General features: G+C 33.7%; 2 protein-coding genes across 2 annotated transcripts; one reads left to right on the forward strand and one right to left on the reverse strand.

Moving 5' to 3' along the window:
* Positions 1-11,682: 11,682 nt before the first annotated feature.
* On the forward strand, positions 11,683-14,279 carry LOC141664259 (UPF0603 protein At1g54780, chloroplastic). Its single transcript, XM_074470178.1, has 3 exons — positions 11,683-12,279; positions 13,042-13,234; positions 13,855-14,279. The coding sequence occupies exons 1-3, from the start codon at positions 11,863-11,865 to the stop codon at positions 14,100-14,102; spliced, it is 858 nt and encodes a 285-aa protein (XP_074326279.1). The 5' UTR covers positions 11,683-11,862; the 3' UTR covers positions 14,103-14,279.
* A 693-nt stretch (positions 14,280-14,972) lies between these two features.
* On the reverse strand, positions 14,973-18,696 carry LOC141676203 (GDSL esterase/lipase At1g54790-like). The gene is made up of 5 exons (XM_074482101.1): positions 18,640-18,696; positions 16,618-16,858; positions 16,206-16,406; positions 15,632-15,967; positions 14,973-15,378 (listed from the first exon to the last, which is right to left on the reverse strand). The coding sequence occupies exons 1-5, from the start codon at positions 18,694-18,696 to the stop codon at positions 15,110-15,112; spliced, it is 1,104 nt and encodes a 367-aa protein (XP_074338202.1). The 3' UTR covers positions 14,973-15,109.
* Between the last annotated feature and the right edge of the window lie 1,791 nt (positions 18,697-20,487).

The following is a 20,487-nucleotide window of genomic DNA, read 5'->3' on the forward strand; positions in this document are numbered from 1 at the left end:
TCATAATCATATTATAAAGAGATTCTTCCTTTTAAATTAAATATTTTAAATCAATAATCGATAATCAGATGATTCCCAGATCGGGTGGAGCATTGTCAAGAGACGTCACTTAATAACTCTTTCTTACAGATAGAAATCTGTTGTTGACAGAATCATCCTTTCTCTCAATATTGATAATTCATATTCAATTACGTGTTTCATAAACACAAGAATCTCATGATCATATTCATAATATTTATTGCTAAGGCAAGAAACGATTCCTATTCTAGATTTTCTAGAGCACGCCTTATATTGATTTAAGTTCACCTAAATCTATCATCGCATGGTAAACATAGTCATATATCTCATATATAAAATTAAATAAACAAGTAAATGTAAAGTGCAATAAAGTAAATGTGTTTGGTTATGGCCCCATCCTATGTGATCTTTATCAAGCTCATGATAAAGATCAAGGTCAATCTAATATGGTGATGGAAATAAATACAACTACTTATTACATAAGTCTTCTTGTATGCCCCGTCTTCTTCTTTGTATCACCTCCATTGGATAGCCTTCTTGAGTCTTCAATTACATTACATGATTGAAAGTAAAACTAATCTAATGAACTTACAAGAATAACTCGAGTTACATTCGAGATTTATGATTACAAAGATAGACAATATGCAAGTCGTATTTAAAACCAAAACCAAAACCATTACACTAAGGTTGAAAGGCCATAACCATCCACCATGCTCATAAAACACATAAAAGCATGTTAAAACACATAATATGATCTTAACATATCATATTATCCATGATCTAATCATAAAAAGAAAATATGACAAAAATCAGAAAAATCAGAATCAAATCAGAAAAACAAGAATCACTGTTTACGGGCAGTAAATGACGTCAAACGCCTTACAGACGAGTCGTTGATAGCTTTATCTATCAGTTTTGTTCAGACGCTCGTTTACCTATGGAATAGGGTATTCGTTTGCGTAAATTGGACACCAGACCCAGATTTCAGCAAATCTGCAGCAGCCAATTCATAATCCGTATCTAATATGATTCTCATAATTAGAACAAACATAAATCATGTATATATCAGTATATATACAGATTACATAATCATCTTATGATTATACAACTCACATGAATATCATATATTCAAAACCATACATATATAAGCATATTATATCAACATCAAATCATGGCGAATCACGTACATGCTCATATATCGAAAACAGTTAAACACATAAACAAATTAAAAACTTTTCGCAAGTAGCTCTGATGCCATTGAAGGGTTTTTAGCACATAAACGCAGCGAAAACGTAAATTTAATCTTAAAAAAAAACCGAAATCCTCCGCAGGATCCATGCGAAAAATAATATTTAATTCGTAATTCAGTATGTTTACCTTAAGAAGCTTTACGTTAATGGAAAGATGGAGGTCTTTAATGGTGATCCAAAAAAGATGAACGAAGATCCTTAGCAGCTGCTCCTCAAGTGTGAAGCACTCCACCGGTATCCACCAAGAAAACGATGTAATGAAGGAGGAGGAGATGGAGAGAATTAGGGTTTTGTAAATCTTTTTGGTTGAGGCAAAAACAGGGTCTATAATTGTATATTTATAGGCAAAATTTTCAGCTGAAAATTTTCCCATAAAATATTATTATTATTAACCCTTTATTATTCTCATTAATAATTAAAACACCTTTTAATTATTAATCATTTTTCTAAACACTTTAGAAATAATTCTCTCTCTTGATTTAATTTCCAAAAATTAAATTCTTAATTAATAATATTAAGAACTTTTTCTTAATTAATTTATAATCAATTCAATCTCATTTAATCAATTATTAAATTTTCCAATTAATTATTTATTTCATAAATAAATAATTATCAGCCATTATTAATTAATTCCTCCACCACTAAATCATTCTCTTTTATGGTGTGACCCTGTAGGTTCAATATTAAGCCGGTAGTAGAAATAAATAATAATAAAACTATTTTATCATTATTTATATAAATTCTCTAATTCATTAAATATGATTAATTAATTAATCATATTTATTCTACATCGTGAGGGATACTTCTCAGCAAATCGCGACTATCCCGATAATACGAATTCACTGCTTAGAATACCAAGAACCTATTCAGTGACTAGTTATCGTACAATTAATTCCTTCTACCCTGTAATGTCACGATTAAATACAAGGCATGGAACTTGTGTCAAGTCTATCTTATTTAATCACTTGCTTTCACATTCACAATGCTTAGTTCTATTTAATGTAAATTAGAAACTCCTTTCTAATTTCATTCACTCTGGCCAGAGATTCCTGAACTAACATAAGTGGATCAGCATTGAACATTCTCTTCCTTCACTGGAAGGGGTAGATCCTTTATTGATCATACACTATCTTCGTGTACAAATTCGTATACCCAGTAGAGCCCTTATAATTGTCCCTTGAGACTAAGAACTAAACCAAAGCATAGTTTAGTGTACACAAGATGACTATGATGACCTCAAGTCTAAGGATACTTGTACAACTATCACTATGTGAACAACTGCTGACACGTGAGTGAAATCCATCAGTTGTTCAGCTGTGTGAGTCATGTTCAGTGAACTTATTCTATAATAAGCACCTACATACTAGCTATAGTGTCACCACACAAATGTCTGTGAGAACATACATCCTTCATAATGAAGCAAGCATAATATGTACCGATCTTTGCGGATTATTAATTACCAGTTAGTAATCCTACGACCATGAACTATTTAAGTTTAGAGTTATCATCTTTTAGGTCTCATTATTATGATCTCATCACAATCCATAAAAAGCTTTACTCTAAACTGTGGTATATCTTATTTAAACATTTAAATAGATAGAGCCCGTAATAAAAACAAAACAAGTCTTTTATTAATATCAATGAAATCAAAACAGATTACATAAAAGTTATTCCTAAATCCTCATACATGATTGGACTTAGGACATATCTCTTTCACAAGGGTGGCATGAAAATCACTTGGCCTCTTCACAGAATTTTCAATGAAGGCTTCTCTGTCTTAATAAAGATTTTCTCCTTAATCAAGAAAAATTTTGGTTTTAATATTGATGCCAAGAAGAAGATACTCAACCAGATTGAAAGAATAAGACAAAGCTGGAGAGATCCAAGTGCACTCCCAAGAGTCTTAACTATTCCTTACATTGGGGATAGAGTACATTTGAGGCCATCTTGGCTAATGGAGTTAAAGGATGAAAAGAACATAAGAAGATTCTTCTGATTAGATGATCAATTTAAAATATCAAGAAATGAAACTCTCAAAGAAATGCAAGAGTTGCTCGATCAATCAAATTAAGATGAATCTGAGTTCTACAGACAACTCCAACACTAGATTGAAGAGAACAATGAAAGGCTGGGAAAGAAGACTAGACATTCAAGGACTAAAGATTAATCTGCTCAGATTAGAGGATCATCTTGAAAAATGGCTTGTGAGATTTCTATGAACTTTCTTCTGTATAATTTTAAATAAACTTGCAACACTTATCAGTTTTATCTACTGTTGAATAATCTCTATGTAAATAGGTGTTTTGTTATCATCAAGTCCTTCTAAATTTATGCCTATAATTCTAGTAGACATAAGTTGGGGGAGATTGTTAGGAATATATTGTAGTCTTGATAATATGCTACAAAAATACCCTAGTAGATTTGATTAAGTGATTTTTGTAGCTCTCAACGAATAATTTTATTAGTCCTCCGTTGAGAGAGTAGCTTATGTTTAAATAAGTTTTGGTAGCACATTTATGCATATTATAAAGCCTTAGAGAACTAGAAGTTGTAGGATATTATAAGTCATGTTGACTACTAGATTGATATGCAAAATAGGTTGGCTAATTGTAAATATTAGATTCCTTGTAATTGTGCATAAGTGAAATAGAGTTAACTGCTATGAAGATACTCTCAATGGATGTTCCACGAGGTTTCAACGGATGATCAACTAGAGTCTCAACGGATGATCAAACAGACTCTCAACGGATGATCCAACAAGTCTCAACGGATGATCCAATAGAGTTTCAATGGATGATCAAATTTAAAAAGCATTTGATAGTGACTTGATAGTCACATGGGTTGATTATATGCAAATGGAATGTGGCAGCCTATTAACAGGTTTTAGAGAATAAAGAAGCATTTCTATTTCTATGCTAACTTGAAGATATTCAAAGATGCTATTAGGTCCCAATATGTTTGTAGAAGAGGGGGTTGAATACAAACTATACCTAATCGAATTTAGTGCGGAATAAAAAATTGAAACAAAATTTAAGTTAAATAAAAATATTATTAAACTTGAAAGGTGTTACAACAACGGTATCGATTACAAGGGATTAATCTCAAATTAATTATCACAAATCTAGAATAAATTCGACATAAACTTTTTCTATTTTTGTAATAAAAAGAATCAAATGCTAAAAGCAATTTGAGATTAAGTTCTAGGTATTTTGATCCGCTAGATAGTTACACAAGAACAAGAGAATGATTTCTAGTGGTTTGGATTTAACTTTAATAACTAGAAATTGATAATCTTGTTTCAACAGTTGAGAGATAAAATATTTCTTCTGCGGCTGCTGTTCTTGAATTGGTTGAAGTATTGTGTCTATTGAATTATCAAGTCTTTTATGTCTGCTGCTCTCGTCTTTAAATTTAATCAACAGAACTCACTAGAACCGGCAAGACAATCTGATAGTTGGCATTACTTTCAGTGAGACAATCTTTTGAACTAGCAAGACAATCGGTGAGACAATCGCTTGAACTAGCAAGACAATCGGCATGACAATCTGTTGAACTAGCAAGATAATCCCATAGCTGGTAGAACTTTCGGCATGACAATCTGTTGAACTAGTATGACTTTCGGTATGACAATCCAGATTGTCATACGGGTTCAATTGATTGTCATGCTGAATTAATATTGAATATAAATTCAAAATAAATTCTGAAAATTCATAATATTAATTCAGAATTAATTAATCAATTAATTCAATTAATCAATAAATTAATCTTTGCAGATATAATTTATTTTCTTAATTAAACTATATGACTTAATTAATTAATATAGAATTAATACTACTCTTCAACAACAACCATTTTTCTGAAAATTTTCTGAAAATCACTGTCAATTATGAATCAATTCCACCACTTCAATGTTGACACTCGATGTACTGTCTGGTTCATGAGTGACTAACTTTCGTGACGTTTCTTCATGTCTTGACTTTGATAACTTGATTTTCTTCAGATTAAATTCTTGTAATTATCTGATACCCTGACAAGATCTCTGTCACTTGATTAAATCCACAATCTTGATTTATATCACTGAGTCTTGATCAATTCTTGAACTTCTTCCAGTGAATTAATTCCTCAAGTCTGTAGATGGACATTGTTTCTGAATCCTTTGACATATGTTACTTTGTGAGATCTCTTTGACGGTAGATCCACTATTTACTTGTTACATTCTTATTTGAGTTGAGTTAATTCCTCGAATAAACAAATAGGCTATGACATATGCCTTTCAATCTCCCCCTATTTTTTTGTTAGACAATAACAACAAATACCTAGAGGATAATTCAACTAACATATAAGAAAAAGATGTAAACGAAAATGCAAAGTAAATAGCAGAAAAGTTCTGGATAACATTAACATTTTCCAGATTCCAAATAGATGTTCCTCTAGACTGAACATATCTTCAAGTAGTTTCATCTTCTTTTGTACAACCACATTTCCTGTTGAGAAGCGCATATCTCTCTTGCTTCTCCCCCTATGAGAATTAACTGCTTAATGGAGATCACCTTCGTTTACCACATCTCCCGTATAATAGGATCCGCAGATAAAAACCAATGGTACTCCCCTTTTGGAAAACAGCTTCTTCCCTTATGAAGAATAGTGATGAACCAAACAACTTCTTCTGATTACTAGGAAATCACCTTGTGTTTACCACCTCTCCCGTACAATAGGATCCGTAGTTACAAACAACAATGGTGTGGTGTAGTGTACATATGTAGGATCTTTTTCTTCTCTTTTTCTTCCTCCCTGCTATTTCTCCCCCTTAGTTGAGGAATCCTCCAAACTATTACTTAAGCTTTTATCTCCCCCTAGAGAAGGAATGTATGCCATTGTCTGAAGGAGTTCTCATATTCCACTTGGTTGGAAAAGAAATAACATGTAGTTTCTCTTTCTTCCTCACTGTGAGTGTGTGATTCTATTTTAGTGTACCTCACATGTGTTTCACTCTTCTCTCCACTCGTGTTTACACTCATTCTCACAAGTGTATCACTCCTCTCATAGCTCCAAAATTCAGCTGTACCTGCAAGAAAAATCACCTTAGCCATTCTTAAGGAGGTCACGGGTGGTGCAATGGGAGTTCGCAAATCTCCATCCTTGTTAAACTCGTCAGATGAATCTGAGTCATAATCTACAAGTTGCTAGTTTCCCTTTTAGGGTTCCAAATTTGAATTCTGGGAAGGTAAACAATGATCCAACGAATTTAGCATAAAGATCAAAGTTCCCTTCTAATGTCTGTGAAGACATTTCCTTGTGACTCATCAGGTAATATTTGAATCATTGTCAACAAGTTGCCGATCTGCACCTATGTCAGATCCACTATCCGCAGATGCATCCAGGGGATTTAAGCCTGGGGAGGTAGACACTGACCACCGACATATGGCTTTTGGATCAGTATCCTCTCCTAACACCTATAAAGGCAATTGGTCCATTAAAGAACCTTGAACAATCGAATCTGACCTTAAAATGGTCGAAACTTTTGTTTCCGTCAACTCCTCCTTTGTGTGTGTAACCTTTCCTTGTGCATGAAGAATTGTTTATGTTTGAGGTGGTGACACTAAAACGGATACCCTGGCCGACAGACAAATTTCAATAGACGCACCTTGTTGAGAGAATGAATCTAGTAACTGTTTTTGTGCCTTTTTCAGCCATTACATCTTTTTGAGAAGATGTATGGGGGTTAGCAGTTGTCTTGGTTTAAATACTACTCATCTTTGTAGGAGACAGAGCTGTTGGGTTGACTTCAGAACCTTCCTTATGTGGTGCACTAATGCACTATCTCCATCACGCTCATTCATACTTCATTTTAGTGGTAAGAGAGTGTTGGTTGGTTCCGTTTCTGTATTTGTCTTTACAGTCTGGGATAAAAGTTATGGGTTTTCAACCTCATGGCTGTCAATGAAAGAAAGCCATTGGAGACTGAACCTCTATCACAAAATATATGACAATATAGAGATAAAATATACTTAAGATCTATAATGAATGAAAATTATACATTTAATCTTTTGAGAGAAATGATACCAATTGTTAGGTCCCAATATGTTTGTAGAAGGGGGGTTGAACACAAACTATACCGTTTAATCGAATTTAGTACGGAATAAAAAATTAAAACAAAATTCAAGTTAAATAAAAATATTATTAAACTTGAAAGGTGTTACAACAACGGTATCGATTACATGGGATTAATCTCAAATTAATTATCACAAATCTAAAATAAATTCAACATGAACTTTTTCTATTTTTGCAATAAAAAGAATCAAATGCTAAAAGCAATTTGAGATTAAGTTCTAGAGATTTTGATCCGCTAGATAGTTACACAAGAACAAGAGAATGATTTCTAGTGGTTTGGATGTAACTTTAATAACTAGAAATTGATAATCTTGTTTCAGCAGTTGAGAGATAAAATTTTTCTTCTGCGGCTGCTGTTCTTGAATTGGTTGAAGTGTTGTGTCTGTTGAATTGTCAAGTCTTTTATGTCTGATGCTCTCGTCTTTAAATTTAATCAACAGAACTCACTAGAACTGGAAAGACAATCTGATAGTTGGCATGACTTTCGGTGAGACAATCTTTTGAACTAGCAAGACAATCGGTGAGACAATCACTTGAACTAGCAAGACAATCGGCACGTCAATCTGTTGAACTAGCAAGACAATCCCATAGCTGGTAGAACTTTTGGCATGACAATCTTTTGAACTAATATGACTTTCGGTATGACAATCCAGATTGTCATACCAGTTCAATTGATTGTCATGCTGAATTAATATTGAATATAAATTCAAAATAAATTCTGAAAATTCATAATATTAATTCAAAATTAATTAATCAATTAATTCAATTAATCAATAAATTAATCTTTGCAGATATAATTTATTTTCTTAATTAAACTATATGACTTAATTAATTAATAGAGAATTAATACTACTCTTCAACAGTAACCATTCTTCTGAAAATCTTCTGAAAATCACTGTCAATTATGAATCAATTCCACCACTTCAATGTTGACACTCGATGTACTATCTGGTTCATTCGTGACTAACTTTCGTGACGTTTCTTCATGTCTTGACTTTGATAACTTGATTTTCTTCAGATTAAATCCTTGTAATTATCTGATACCCTGACACGATCTCTGTCACTTGATTAAATCCTCAATCTTGATTTATATCACTGAGGCTTGATCAATTTCTTGGACTTCTTCCAGTGAATTAATTCCTCAAGTCTGTAGATGAATATTGTTTCTGAATCCTTTGACATATGTTACTTTGTGAGATCTCTTTGACGGTAGATCCACTATTTACTTGTTAAATTCTTATTTGAGTTGAGTTAAATCCTCGAATAAATAAATAGGCTATGACATATGCATTTCAGATGCTGGATGGAGAAATGGAGCAGCATGAAATTAGACTAAAACATTGTTGTATTATTAGTTTGTCTTTTTATCATGTAACTTTGTGATATATAAAGCAAGTAGCAAGTAGATTTTTAATCAAGTAAGTAAGCAAGAACTGGGAAATAGAAAAAGCTGCATTTGTCAAGAATTTCTCTATTAGAAATGTTTCATACTTGTAAGTTAAATTCACCAGAAAGTTTTAAATCCTTGTGTTTAATTACTTTGTGTTTGAATACATCTATATTTTTTATTCCGATTCAAACACTGATATATTTATATTTGTGAGAAGTTCTTAAAATAAAAAAGAAACCAAGAATTACATCCAACCCCCCCTTCTGTAATTCTAATTGTTAGATTGTTTGGGAATAACATCTATCAGGCATGATACCAAATTAATTCGCTGAAATGTCACTGACCCTTCTAAGTCTTAACTAAATAACATGTTCCCAAAATTTTACTACATGAAAAAAGAAATAACAGTGTAACATGGTTTTTATTTTAAGTTTATTTAGCAAAGAAATAATAATTTTAATTTTAATTTTTTGGAGAAGCTCGTTGAACAAATTTTGAAAGAGTGACAAGTCCAAATCAAACCTAGACACGGAGCGTGGCTATTCTTATATCATGAAACTTATTTTGAGAATATATATATATATATATATATATATATATATATATATATATATATATATATATATACAGAGTGAGAGGGGGGGGGGGTGCTGAAACGAGATTTCAATTTAAAATGAGAACTTAGATCTAATCGAAGCCATACTTTTTTGAACTTCTTTTAATCTGCACTAGGCAAGTTAACTATACATACACTCGACATAATTATACATGCATCATTGAACTCATCTTTTCTGGCAAACTCATTCATTTGGGCGATTTCATCTCCTTCGACAGTCCATTCATGTCTAAGAGGTCAATACTTTTACCTTTAGGTTTTAGTGATTTGTCAAACTAAAATTAAGAATTAAAGTAGATTCATATGTCACTTAAAATATCATCTCTTAAGATTGTGTGACACTTTCTGGAATCATGTCGAACTAAGTCGTTTTGGATAAACCCTAAAATATATTTCCCAACCTATGCTCTTAAACATGACTTGGAATATGAATATTAATGTAATGATATTATCTAGGTTAGTTTTGTCAAACAAATTAAGGCAAACATTTAAAGGCACGAAAATCATGAATTTTCAAACATTACTTTTTACGAGCCAAAACTGATTCGATTAATTAAAAAGAGTGTCGACCTAAAATGTTTAAAGCTTAAATTTATTGAATATATGTTTAGATTTTTTTTATTCAATCTCCCTTGCCAAATTTCATGCAAAAAGATAAAAAAAATGGTTTTATTCTGAAATCAATTTTGGAGCTCTGGTGAACTTTGGTGTGTGCTTTGGTTTCCAATAGGTTTCCTACCGGGTCTCGAGATGGGAAATCTAACCCTATTAGGTTTCTTGTTCTTCAAGAACTACATTGGCTTGATTCCCTGTAAATAGGGATACATAGCCAAATTGTAAGGGTTCAGAAGTTGAGAGCGCACATGAGCCATTATTAACCCTAAACAATTTCAGCCATCATTAAACACAACCACCGCACTTTGTTCAATTTTTCAGCGAATAACCACCGTCATAGATCTTGATTCCGGCGATATACCTTGAATTTTGTTGGTACCAAAAATCCTACTTCAACAATTTTCTTTACACCTTGTCAATGATATTTCATCACACGACGTGCTGACATATAATATATATCATATTAATACTAATATTTAGATCCACAGTAAAAATTTACAATTAAATATCAACTAAAAAAATGTATATATATTAAGCATGCTCGTGCATTGTAACCATATATACCTCATAATGAATAAACTCTCTATCATACTTTAATTATTATATTTTTATGTTACAAATAAGTTCAAATTTACACAAAGATAATAAAATAATGAGTTTTTATGTATATAAATACAATTCAAACTTGTAGTGACGTTAAATGTTGTCTTATTCATCTATAGATTTTTAATATGAACACAAAAAATAATAATGAACAAATTAATAATTTATACATATTTAGAGTATGCCCATGCAACGCACTGACTAAAGATTACATTGTATCTCAGTAGGGGACTTACTATATATATTTTTATTTTATTCTATCACCTATACCAATTAATGTACCATTTTATTTCTCTAAATAATTTTTTTTAAGAAATGTATGATAAAAAGTGTGTATATATATACACATATATATAGTTTATATTGGTATATGATTGCATCCTTAAATGTCAAAGCGTGAAAGGATAATATCGACTAAAATGAAGAATCTTGGTTAAGTTTCTGTATCAAATACAACCAGCAGTTTTGCTTATCATGTCCTAAAATATGTATCTATTAATATTGAACAACAGAAGAGAAGAGTTATTATGATCAAAAATAAAAATTCAAAAAGACTTACATTAAAATAACAATTACAAAATAAAATTATACGTGAACAAACTATTATATTCAATAATAGTTCACACAACCAAAAATATTTTTACAGCAAACCTTGATAGATCACTCTCAACATTGGATAACAATAAACAGCACTAGATATGTTGTTTGAATTTACTATCAAATATCGAAAAACATGTCTTACATGAATACCACTGTACCCAGAAAACTACTCCTCATATATATATAAATAAAATAAAATAAAATAAAAATAAAATAAAATAAAAATAAAATAAATATAAATATTTCGACAAAAAAATAAAAATAATAAATAAATAGATCATCCATCCACCGGGTGACAACTCGAATATATATATTTAAAAATTTAAACTAAAATAACATCAATTCGAATAATTCAGAACATAATATTTAAATAAAATCAATCCTAATAGTGTAGAGCTGAGCCAGTTACATGTTCGTAGTTAACTCAAATTAAAAGTTTAGCAAAATAAACCCGAAACTATACTACTACACTTTCATGGTTGTTAAACGTTATCCATACTCAAATCCTCCCAACCAATCCAAACCCACCAACAGAAAGAACAAACCACACACACAGATCAAAGAAAAGGCAAGCCATGAAGATATAAAAGTGTTCGTACATTCATAAATCTGTTCATCTGATTTCTTACTTGTAATATATATCACCATTTCTTGATCTCATGGAAACTATACTATCCCCTCACTCTTTCACTCCACTCTTTACAAACACCAAAACACTCATTTCTCAAACCCACAAGCCCATCAAGTCAAATTCACTATTTTTCACAAACCCCATTTCTTGTTCCATAAAAAATGACCCTTTTAAATCTTTTGCAACACCCACAAGTTTGTTTTCTAATTTACATCATGGTTTAGCAGCTTTAGCTATCTCTTTGGCACTCAGTTTTACCCCTATTTTACCCTCATTGGCTTCTGAGTTTGATGTACTCAATGATGGACCACCAAAAGAAACTTATGTGGTTGATGATGCTGGTGTTCTTAATAGAGTTACAAAATCTGATTTGAAGAGGTTGTTATCGGATTTGGAATCCAGAAAGAATTTTCGGATTAATTTCATTACTGTTCGAAAACTGACAGTAAGTTTAGTGTTTTAATGATTTTTGTAATTAGTTTTTGATTAGTGTTTTGTGCAAATAATTGGTACATAAAATCCTACGTTATGGACATTTAGGAAGCATGTTACACCTGAAATGTGAACATATTGAAGTTAGCAATTTAAATATGAACAAGAATGTCTGTAATTTTCAAGTTATATACAAAAAAAATTGTATCAAAAGTCGTCTTCTCCAAAACAGCTTTTCTAGCACTATGAACTATGAGTAGTTGAAACTTGTTACCTCAGGTACAATTTATCCTTTAGCAGAAGAATGACCACCATTATTATTTTAGCTTCTGTAAATTCAGAAAATCAATGTCATATTTCCATGTCACTTAAAAAATGCAATGGCAGTTAGCTTCTTTAAGAAAAGAACTATAAGAAACAAAAAATTGGTCCGAGAAATGCAGTGCTATTTGATTTTTGGTTATCAACTCCTTAAACCCCTAGAGATTCAGGAACGAATAGAATGCTATAACAGGTTTCTAGGTTAAACATAATTTGCATTAGGAAAATGGAAATGGAAATGTAATTGTGTTAGTTTTCTTTACAAATGCACTACATGTTAATCACCGTGGATAATTCAAGCATTCACAAAGATGAAAGTCAATGCTGGTATTTCTTGCTGCATAACTTCATTCGTAGATCTAGAATACACGTTAAATTATTTAGAACATTTAGTGTGCAACTGTCCTGTTTAGGCGTAGTTAATTCAAGTAGTCTTTTTATGTTTCATGTGTAGAGCAAAGCTGATGCTTTTGAGTATGCTGACCAAGTATTAGAGCGTTGGTATCCTAGTGTCGAAGATGGAAATAATAAGGGTATTGTCGTGCTGGTCACCAGTCAAAAAGAAGGTGCTGTGACAGGTGGCCCTGACTTTGTTAAGGCAGTTGGTGATACAATCCTTGATGCCACCGTATCAGAGAACCTTCCAGGTAATAATACACTTTTTGATTGATATTGGAACAGTGAGTGTGCTTCTACATTATTTCTATATTAATCCATCAATATTCGTTAGATTTTGATCCTAAAATATTTTACTCATTCAGTCATCAAGAAAAATTGAAAAAGAATGAAAGATCATGGACTTAGATTTAGTTGCATACTTACTCTTGTAGTATAAACAAATTTACCAAATGCAAGGGCAACACCTTGAAATGGAATGTCATCCCTTGTGATGGAAACAATATACTTGTTTAAGAATCTAACTGTAAAGGAGTCGACCATCGGAAGCTAATATGTAGAACCATCTTTGTGATTATGGGAAGAAAAAAACATTGCTTTGTGAAATAAATCTTGTTCAAATACACGTGTAAATGATGATGAGCTAACCATTAGTTTGCTAATAGAACAGTGTTTCCATCTCTTCGTCTGCGATTTGGTAAATGAATCTTCAAGTTGGTCTTTACAGTAAACAAAAGGAATAGTGATTGAGCATCATTAGCATTTTTATTTAAAATCACATCACAAGGTATTTTCAAAGTACTTTTGCATTAAGAGAAGTATTACTTGGAGACATTACATTTTTATTGACTTCTGGGCTACCTAACTGCAGTATTAGCCGTGGATGAGAAGTACAACGAAGCAGTTTACAGTAGCGCTAAACGGCTAGTTGCTGCCATTGATGGTCTTCCAGACCCTGGTGGCCCTGCTGTTAAAGACAGCAAGCGAGAATCCAATTTCAAAACGAAGGAGGAGACAGAAGAGAAACGGGGACAGTTTAGTCTTGTTGTTGGAGGTCTGTTAGTGATTGCTTTTGTTGTTCCAATGGCGCAATACTATGCATATGTCTCTCGGAAGTAATTTGTTTGTGATTTATGTTCTTAATCACTACATATTGTATAAAATGCTGTACAAATTTTAGCAGTTTGATAACACGGAACTGGGAATCAGATGATAAACATAGTTTTGGATTCAATGTATATCATGTGAGTTTTAGATACATCAAGCTGCTTCTTTTTATATAATCGTTTGTCTGTACTCGGTGCTATTGATGACTGATGATTGCCTTTATTCCCACAATGAGACGTTGGTTTTACTGCAAATAATAGTAATAGCTACAGGTGTAATGTTTTGAACACCACTGATGCATCGAATTCCCTCCGTCAAAAAATAATTTCATTAATTAACTAAGAGCATCTCTAATGTTGTAAGTTATAATTGGTTAAATTGGACAATATGTAAAATTTGTTGAACTTGTAAACATTGTACTTCGATAGTATTGGCTATATTAGTTAGATATATTTTAAAAATAGTATGTTATTAAAATTTATGTTGTTATAAATAGAATATATTACTTCAATATGGTAATAAATGATTAGATTTTTTTTACAGATTTCTTACTTACCGGTCTAGTTCAACAAATATAGTTAAAATCAAAAGGTTGAGTATATTTATAAAAAAGGGGAATGTATATTTATAAAAAAAGGGGAATGTACCATTGGAGATGATTTTTTTTACATAATCTCTATATTTTTTCATTTATAGTATATATTAATGATTTTTAGCCAAAGATATTATATGGATAGAGATGCTCTAATATATCACTTTGGAGTAAATAACCATACACATAAAGAGAATAAGGATCATAAGGTTAATCTTAAATAATTTCTCTGAGATCAAGAAAAACATGTAAAAGTATAGATTTAGATATTTATTAGCAAATATTTAGTTACCATCTTTGTATGTTATTTTAAAATTAGGAAAGTACATAATTAGGTGCTAAATATACTACACACAAATTAATCACCATCTCAGGAGGAAACTTCCTGAGGTCTACCTCGGGTTCCTTATTCTCATACATGAATCCGTTAGAAATTAATCTTGACGGGGAAAGGCATTTTGTCTGCAAAGGGGGGATCAGAGAATTTTCCGGTGAGTATCTGTGAAGAGACATGTAAATTTGCAGCATCTGTGTAATGAATTCTGTCCCAATTCACATATTCAGTGTTATCACTGCATTCTGTTATGTTAGCTGAATTCCCATTCAAAATTTGGGTTTGACCACAGGCAATGCGACTATCATAATTTAATGGTGGTCCACCATATCCACAACAAATTTCCAAAGGTTGTTTAAATCCTGCAAAATTATCAGAGTTCCAGATTAGTATTGGCACACACTTCTGCATGCACGGACATACATGCAGATAGAAGGATTTTGAGCACTTAGCGCTATTCCCAGATTATTAGTCCCAATCTCTGATAATTGATAAAGTAACAAGTTACTTCATCTGATGTGCTTTCCTGAGTAGGAGGGATGGGAGCGGGTATGTGTGTGTGCATACAGTTGTTTTCTTCGCATTTAGTCAAATATAGTTACAGAAATTACCCACCGTATTTTGAGTAGTTTGCAATGAGGTTAGACTTCATTGTAAAAATATCGATAAATGTGACATTTGCATCTGTATATTGCAGCCTTAGTTTGGTGCAGAGTGCATGAAGCTGCAGGTTTAGAAGTTTAGAAGCTTGATTATGTGTGGGGACGCATCCTAGCTCGTCAAGCTTTGATGGATCTGTTCCGAATTTGGCAATATTCTGCCGTAAGCAGCCTAGTGGACCTGTGTTATGAATCCAAAAATTTCTGGCCCCTTCATCATATAGTTTCTGAACAGTTAAAGGAACCAGAGTTTTAGGATCAATAGTAAAAAATCTACATATTTGCTTTTCATCTAAATACTAGAATGCATTGAAAATCATGAATAATTGAACCTTGATTCCAGTTTCAAATTCTAATAAAATTATGGGAATCAATGCAAGAACTTGATCCAAAGTCATTGAGTAGAAACTACCAGCAAGATCGTTCTGTCCAATATCAAACATGTAAATCCCCTTTTGAAAAGAGTCTACTGTGGGAAGTCATTGAGTTAATGAGGACTTGACTGTCTGTGATGTAAGATATACTTGTACCTTTTTTTAGGATCTCGAGAACACGAGCTTTAAGTCTGACAAACTGAGCCACCTGGATTGCGAAAGAAAATGGACTAACAGATGATGTGGTGGCTGGAAGTATAGAAGAACTAGCTACTGTAAAATTGCATCCTTTCTTAAAACTTGGCACACCTATAGCATCCATGTAGGGATTTAAAAATGGCATATCCATGGAATCCACTGAAGCAAATTATCCCATACCATCAGAGTTTGAATATAGCATGTAATTGATTTGCGACATGACACTCTATGTCATACCAGGTAAACTTAGTGAAGTATCTAAAGTTTAAAGCAAAGGAAGAGATGGGGAAATTTAAGCACTAAATAGTATACCATCAAAGTAACACTCAAATATGTGTACTGGTAAGTGTTAAACTCTTTAATTACTTACTTAAGAAGTCTATATTCAAGCGGCCATTGCAGAATCTCCCAGAAGGGTTCTTGAAGTAAGTCTGTCCATATGGAGGGTAAAGGTGCTCGCCAACACCAGCAATGAGGCCTCCTGTGTCTGAATTTGAATCGCCAAAGTTGAAAACTGCTTGATAGTTAAAATCGAATGAATAAGAAAGAGGAAGGCCGATCAAATATAGAGGTAATGATATGGTTGCAAGAATAAGATCTGGGAGGCATGTCTACAGAAGAAATACAGCTTTCTAGTGAAAATTATAACCATCTTACTTTTATATTAATACACAGTTGGTGGTGTGTTTTTTTTTGCATTTCAAGTTAGATTATACTTTGATCAAAAAAATGGTTAGCTTTATACTCGGGACACACTATTCACTTGAAATACCAGAAAGTCTTTGTCCATAATCAAAAGTAATACGAGAATACAAGTTCTTTTTGGTTATGGACAAAGACATAATAGTTCTTTCTCCATGTATATAATCATTTATTCAGCAACCAAAGTACCTACTGAAATTAATTTATGTACACCATACTTGGTAAATGGTAATAATCCCAGCTTGTTGGTGACATTGGAGTTATCAATCTTGATTGTTCATGACTGCGACGTGATTTGGTATTTTAGATTGTGATTGATGACAGGCTATACTAGCTTTGATCTATTTTTGTTGTGAAATAAAAATTAGGGTTTCGTTAATATTTAATACTAAGTTTTGTGAGATTCGAGTTTTAATGACCGTTTTCACATCTGTGGAGTGACTGTTCTCGCAAGATGCCTACGTATCTTTGTGTTGTACAGTATCAAGGCAAAAACATGTGGCACGAGGGCACACCAATGACGTAGTGGCTTGTATGTCCTTATTCGAGAATTAAGTCTAAACGTAGTTCTAGATTGAGAGGTAGAGCTCTTTATATTGAGGTGAGTCTAGGGTTAGACTTGCATTGGAAGACTTGATGGACAAGTCTCCAACTTAGATGGTAATTCAGACTCCTATAAGGTAGCGGATTCTAGATCCTTCCTTGTAGGAGTTAGTGTCCATGCCAGACGTCATGTCTCTAGTCTTCCAGCCATATTAGGCCTAACCCGTGAACAACTTATGTCCGTGGACCTCGACCCCTTGACTGGCCTGGTTTGTAGTGGGCTTTGGACATGAATTCCAAGCGTAATAAATGCGACATTTAATGTTTTTCTAGAATGTATTTTCAATCCATATCATTTGCCCCTTAACTTTCGGAAAAAGTACCTAAGTTTTTGTGAAAGTTGCAATGGTCTGTTAGCAATTCGGGATACTTTCGGCCCTTCATAGGTATCGGCCCTTTATGTGTATCGGCCCTTCATAGGTATCGCCATTTTATTCAGAAAGTGTGGAGCGACCTACACGTTTACAATGACTTATACTTTTTTTAGTGTGAGTATACACACTTTAGGCCTTTGCACGGGATAATGGAATAGTGTAAGATACTAAACCGTCCTAATCGGGACTAGAAAGTGAGCGTTGATCACCTCTTAACCTTCGTCAAGATTAATTATGAGATAAAAGCTACTAATAGGCCTTAATCGGGGCTAGTTGGCTCTAAACGAGGTTAATTTTCATGTACGAGCTGCTAATTAGGCTTAACATAGCCTAATTTTAAGCTAAAGTACGCTAATCGGCCTTAATCGTGGCTAATCGGCCCTAGTTGGGGCTAATCAGTCCTAATCGAGATTAATTAGTATGAGTGAGTCACTAATTATCCTTAATTCACGCTAATCATGAGCATAAATAAGTTAAACGACCATAATCAGAGCTAAATATATCACAAAAGCCACTAATTACCCTTAATTCAGGCTAATTACGGGCAATATACACTAATTGGCCCTATCTGGGACTAATCCTCACTAATCGGCCCTAATCGGGGCTAAGTTTAAAATCCTGAAAATTTCAAAAATTTACGAATTTTTCTTTGGAATTTTCACAGGAGGGTCATGGGAAATCCTTTAGGAGGCTCTGGGCCAACCAAGACTCACCTTTGTGGAGATCCTGGTCGGCCAGAGGCCTCCATGTGGAAGACTCGGCCCGACCATGTCTTGGTCGGCTGGGATCCCACCTTCGTGGAGGTCCTGGTCGGACGGGAATTGACCTCCGTGAAGGTTCTCAATTTTTTTATGAGCATTCTTTTCGGCCCAATCCTTCCATGTGGAAGACTCGGCCTAGCTCACTCTTGGTCGGCCAAGAGCTCACCTCCGTGCGGGTTCTAGTCGGTCGGGAGTTATCTTGAAGAATCTTGTTTCCATGGATGTTCTACTCTTCATAAAATTTGTTTCCATGGACGTCCTAGTCTTTACGAAACTTGTTCTCGTGAACATTCTCAGTATCAAGTCGTGGCTACAGACAGCCATTATTATTAGTTTAAGAGCTAAACGTTGCTCCTGTCACAACATTTATATCAATGATCATGATTAATATAATTAGTCTTGGATTAGGACTAATGCCTTGTGTTTAGATTTTATCAAGCTTTTCTTTGAGGACTGATACGATAGTTGATATTTTGCATCGATTTATTCATTTATTATATCCTTTCCTCTCAGTGCTTGATCGTTTTTCTGCCATTTTATCGGTCTTTTTTCGAGTGCTACCTGCTAACACGAATTAGACAGAGTTGTGACCTGCTGTAGCAGGTGCCCCTTTTCTATAAAAGAAGATGAGAAGTGCTCATTTTCATTCACATCTTCATTTATTAACCTCTCTCAAACTCTCTCTAGCTCAAAAGTTCTCAACTTTCCAAGTATTCTAAGATGTCTCAAGACCATTTCAACTAGCCTTCCATCTCGGCTCAGGAAGTGATGCACAAGTGTGCCACGATGCGGTCATTAAAGGGTATAGCTTTCATTTTTTCCTACTCTTTTAATCGTTGTTCAAACAGCTTAAAAAGCATTCTAGATGAGCTAGCTGATGAGTACCTGAGCACTGTGCATCTTGACGCCTTCCAGCATATAAGCATTCTTAGTAACGAAGATGTCGATACGATCAGGTCGAGCTACTCCTTCCCTGAATGTATTGGAGTTTGCAAAGTCAAGTCCAATGCGAGGACTTGTAAGTTGAGTTGCACCAGACTATATGTGTATAACGCGGTGGTGGAGACTGGATTAAGGTTTCCCTTACGTCCATTTATTCCTAGACTTCTTGTTGAGCTGAAGGTTTACCCTTTTCAGCTTTATCCCAATGGATGGGCCTTCATTATTGTATTTATCGTGAGGTGCAATGACCTTGGAATTCCTTTGAGTGTCATGTTGTTTAAAAGTTTATTTTTGCTGAAGAGCTCTCCTTCTACTAGACCTGGATGGGTTTTGATTCAATATAGGCCTCGTGTTCCCCACATCGTGAACACACACTCCCTTCATGACTCCATCCACCAATGGAACAAAAAGTTTGCGGTCTTAGAGTATGAGGAAGGAGACTGGGAGTGTATTTTAGACGTGACTTCAGTTGCCCTGTCGATAGCACCCACTACATTCTACATCTCATGACTGAAGAGCTTAATGCTCGTGATCGTCTTATTGAGGACAACGGCCAAACCCCTTATTGGCGTTTTATCACAGACGAAACTCGTGGAGGCCGACATTAGTAGCCTCTCTAAAGAGGGTATTTATTTTCATTGTACCCTAGACTCGGTTAAGTTTGTTCTTATACCAATTCTTCCTTTGTTTTGTTTGAGCTACCGAAGCTTTGGATGCACAGAATGACAATGGTGACATGATTACCGGTAGGATGGCAAATAGGGCTTCTGAGTAGGTGAACCACATTCCTAAAGTCCCCGCGATACTTGAAGCTTTAGGTTCCGGGAAGAAAAGAGTCAAGGGCTCAGATGGAAGTTC

Source organism: Apium graveolens, chromosome 1 (assembly GCF_009905375.1).
Source record: "Apium graveolens cultivar Ventura chromosome 1, ASM990537v1, whole genome shotgun sequence".
In the NCBI taxonomy this organism is placed as follows: Eukaryota; Viridiplantae; Streptophyta; class Magnoliopsida; order Apiales; family Apiaceae; genus Apium; species Apium graveolens.

Excerpts from the sequence above, each read along its gene's own strand:
- LOC141664259 (XM_074470178.1), top strand. The coding sequence starts at position 11,863 with ATGGAAACTATACTATCCCCTCACTCTTTCACTCCACTCTTTACAAAC. Across the intron at positions 12,280-13,041 it reads TTACTGTTCGAAAACTGACA|AGCAAAGCTGATGCTTTTGA; the intron begins GTAAGTTTAGTG and ends TTTCATGTGTAG. Across the intron at positions 13,235-13,854 it reads CGTATCAGAGAACCTTCCAG|TATTAGCCGTGGATGAGAAG; the intron begins GTAATAATACAC and ends ACCTAACTGCAG.
- LOC141676203 (XM_074482101.1), bottom strand. The coding sequence starts at position 18,696 with ATGGTCGGGCCGAGTCTTCCACATGGAGGCCTCTGGCCGACCAGGATC. Across the intron at positions 16,407-16,617 it reads CTTGAATATAGACTTCTTAA|TGGATTCCATGGATATGCCA; the intron begins GTAAGTAATTAA and ends AATTTGCTTCAG. Across the intron at positions 15,379-15,631 it reads TGCAAACTACTCAAAATACG|GATTTAAACAACCTTTGGAA; the intron begins GTGGGTAATTTC and ends ATAATTTTGCAG.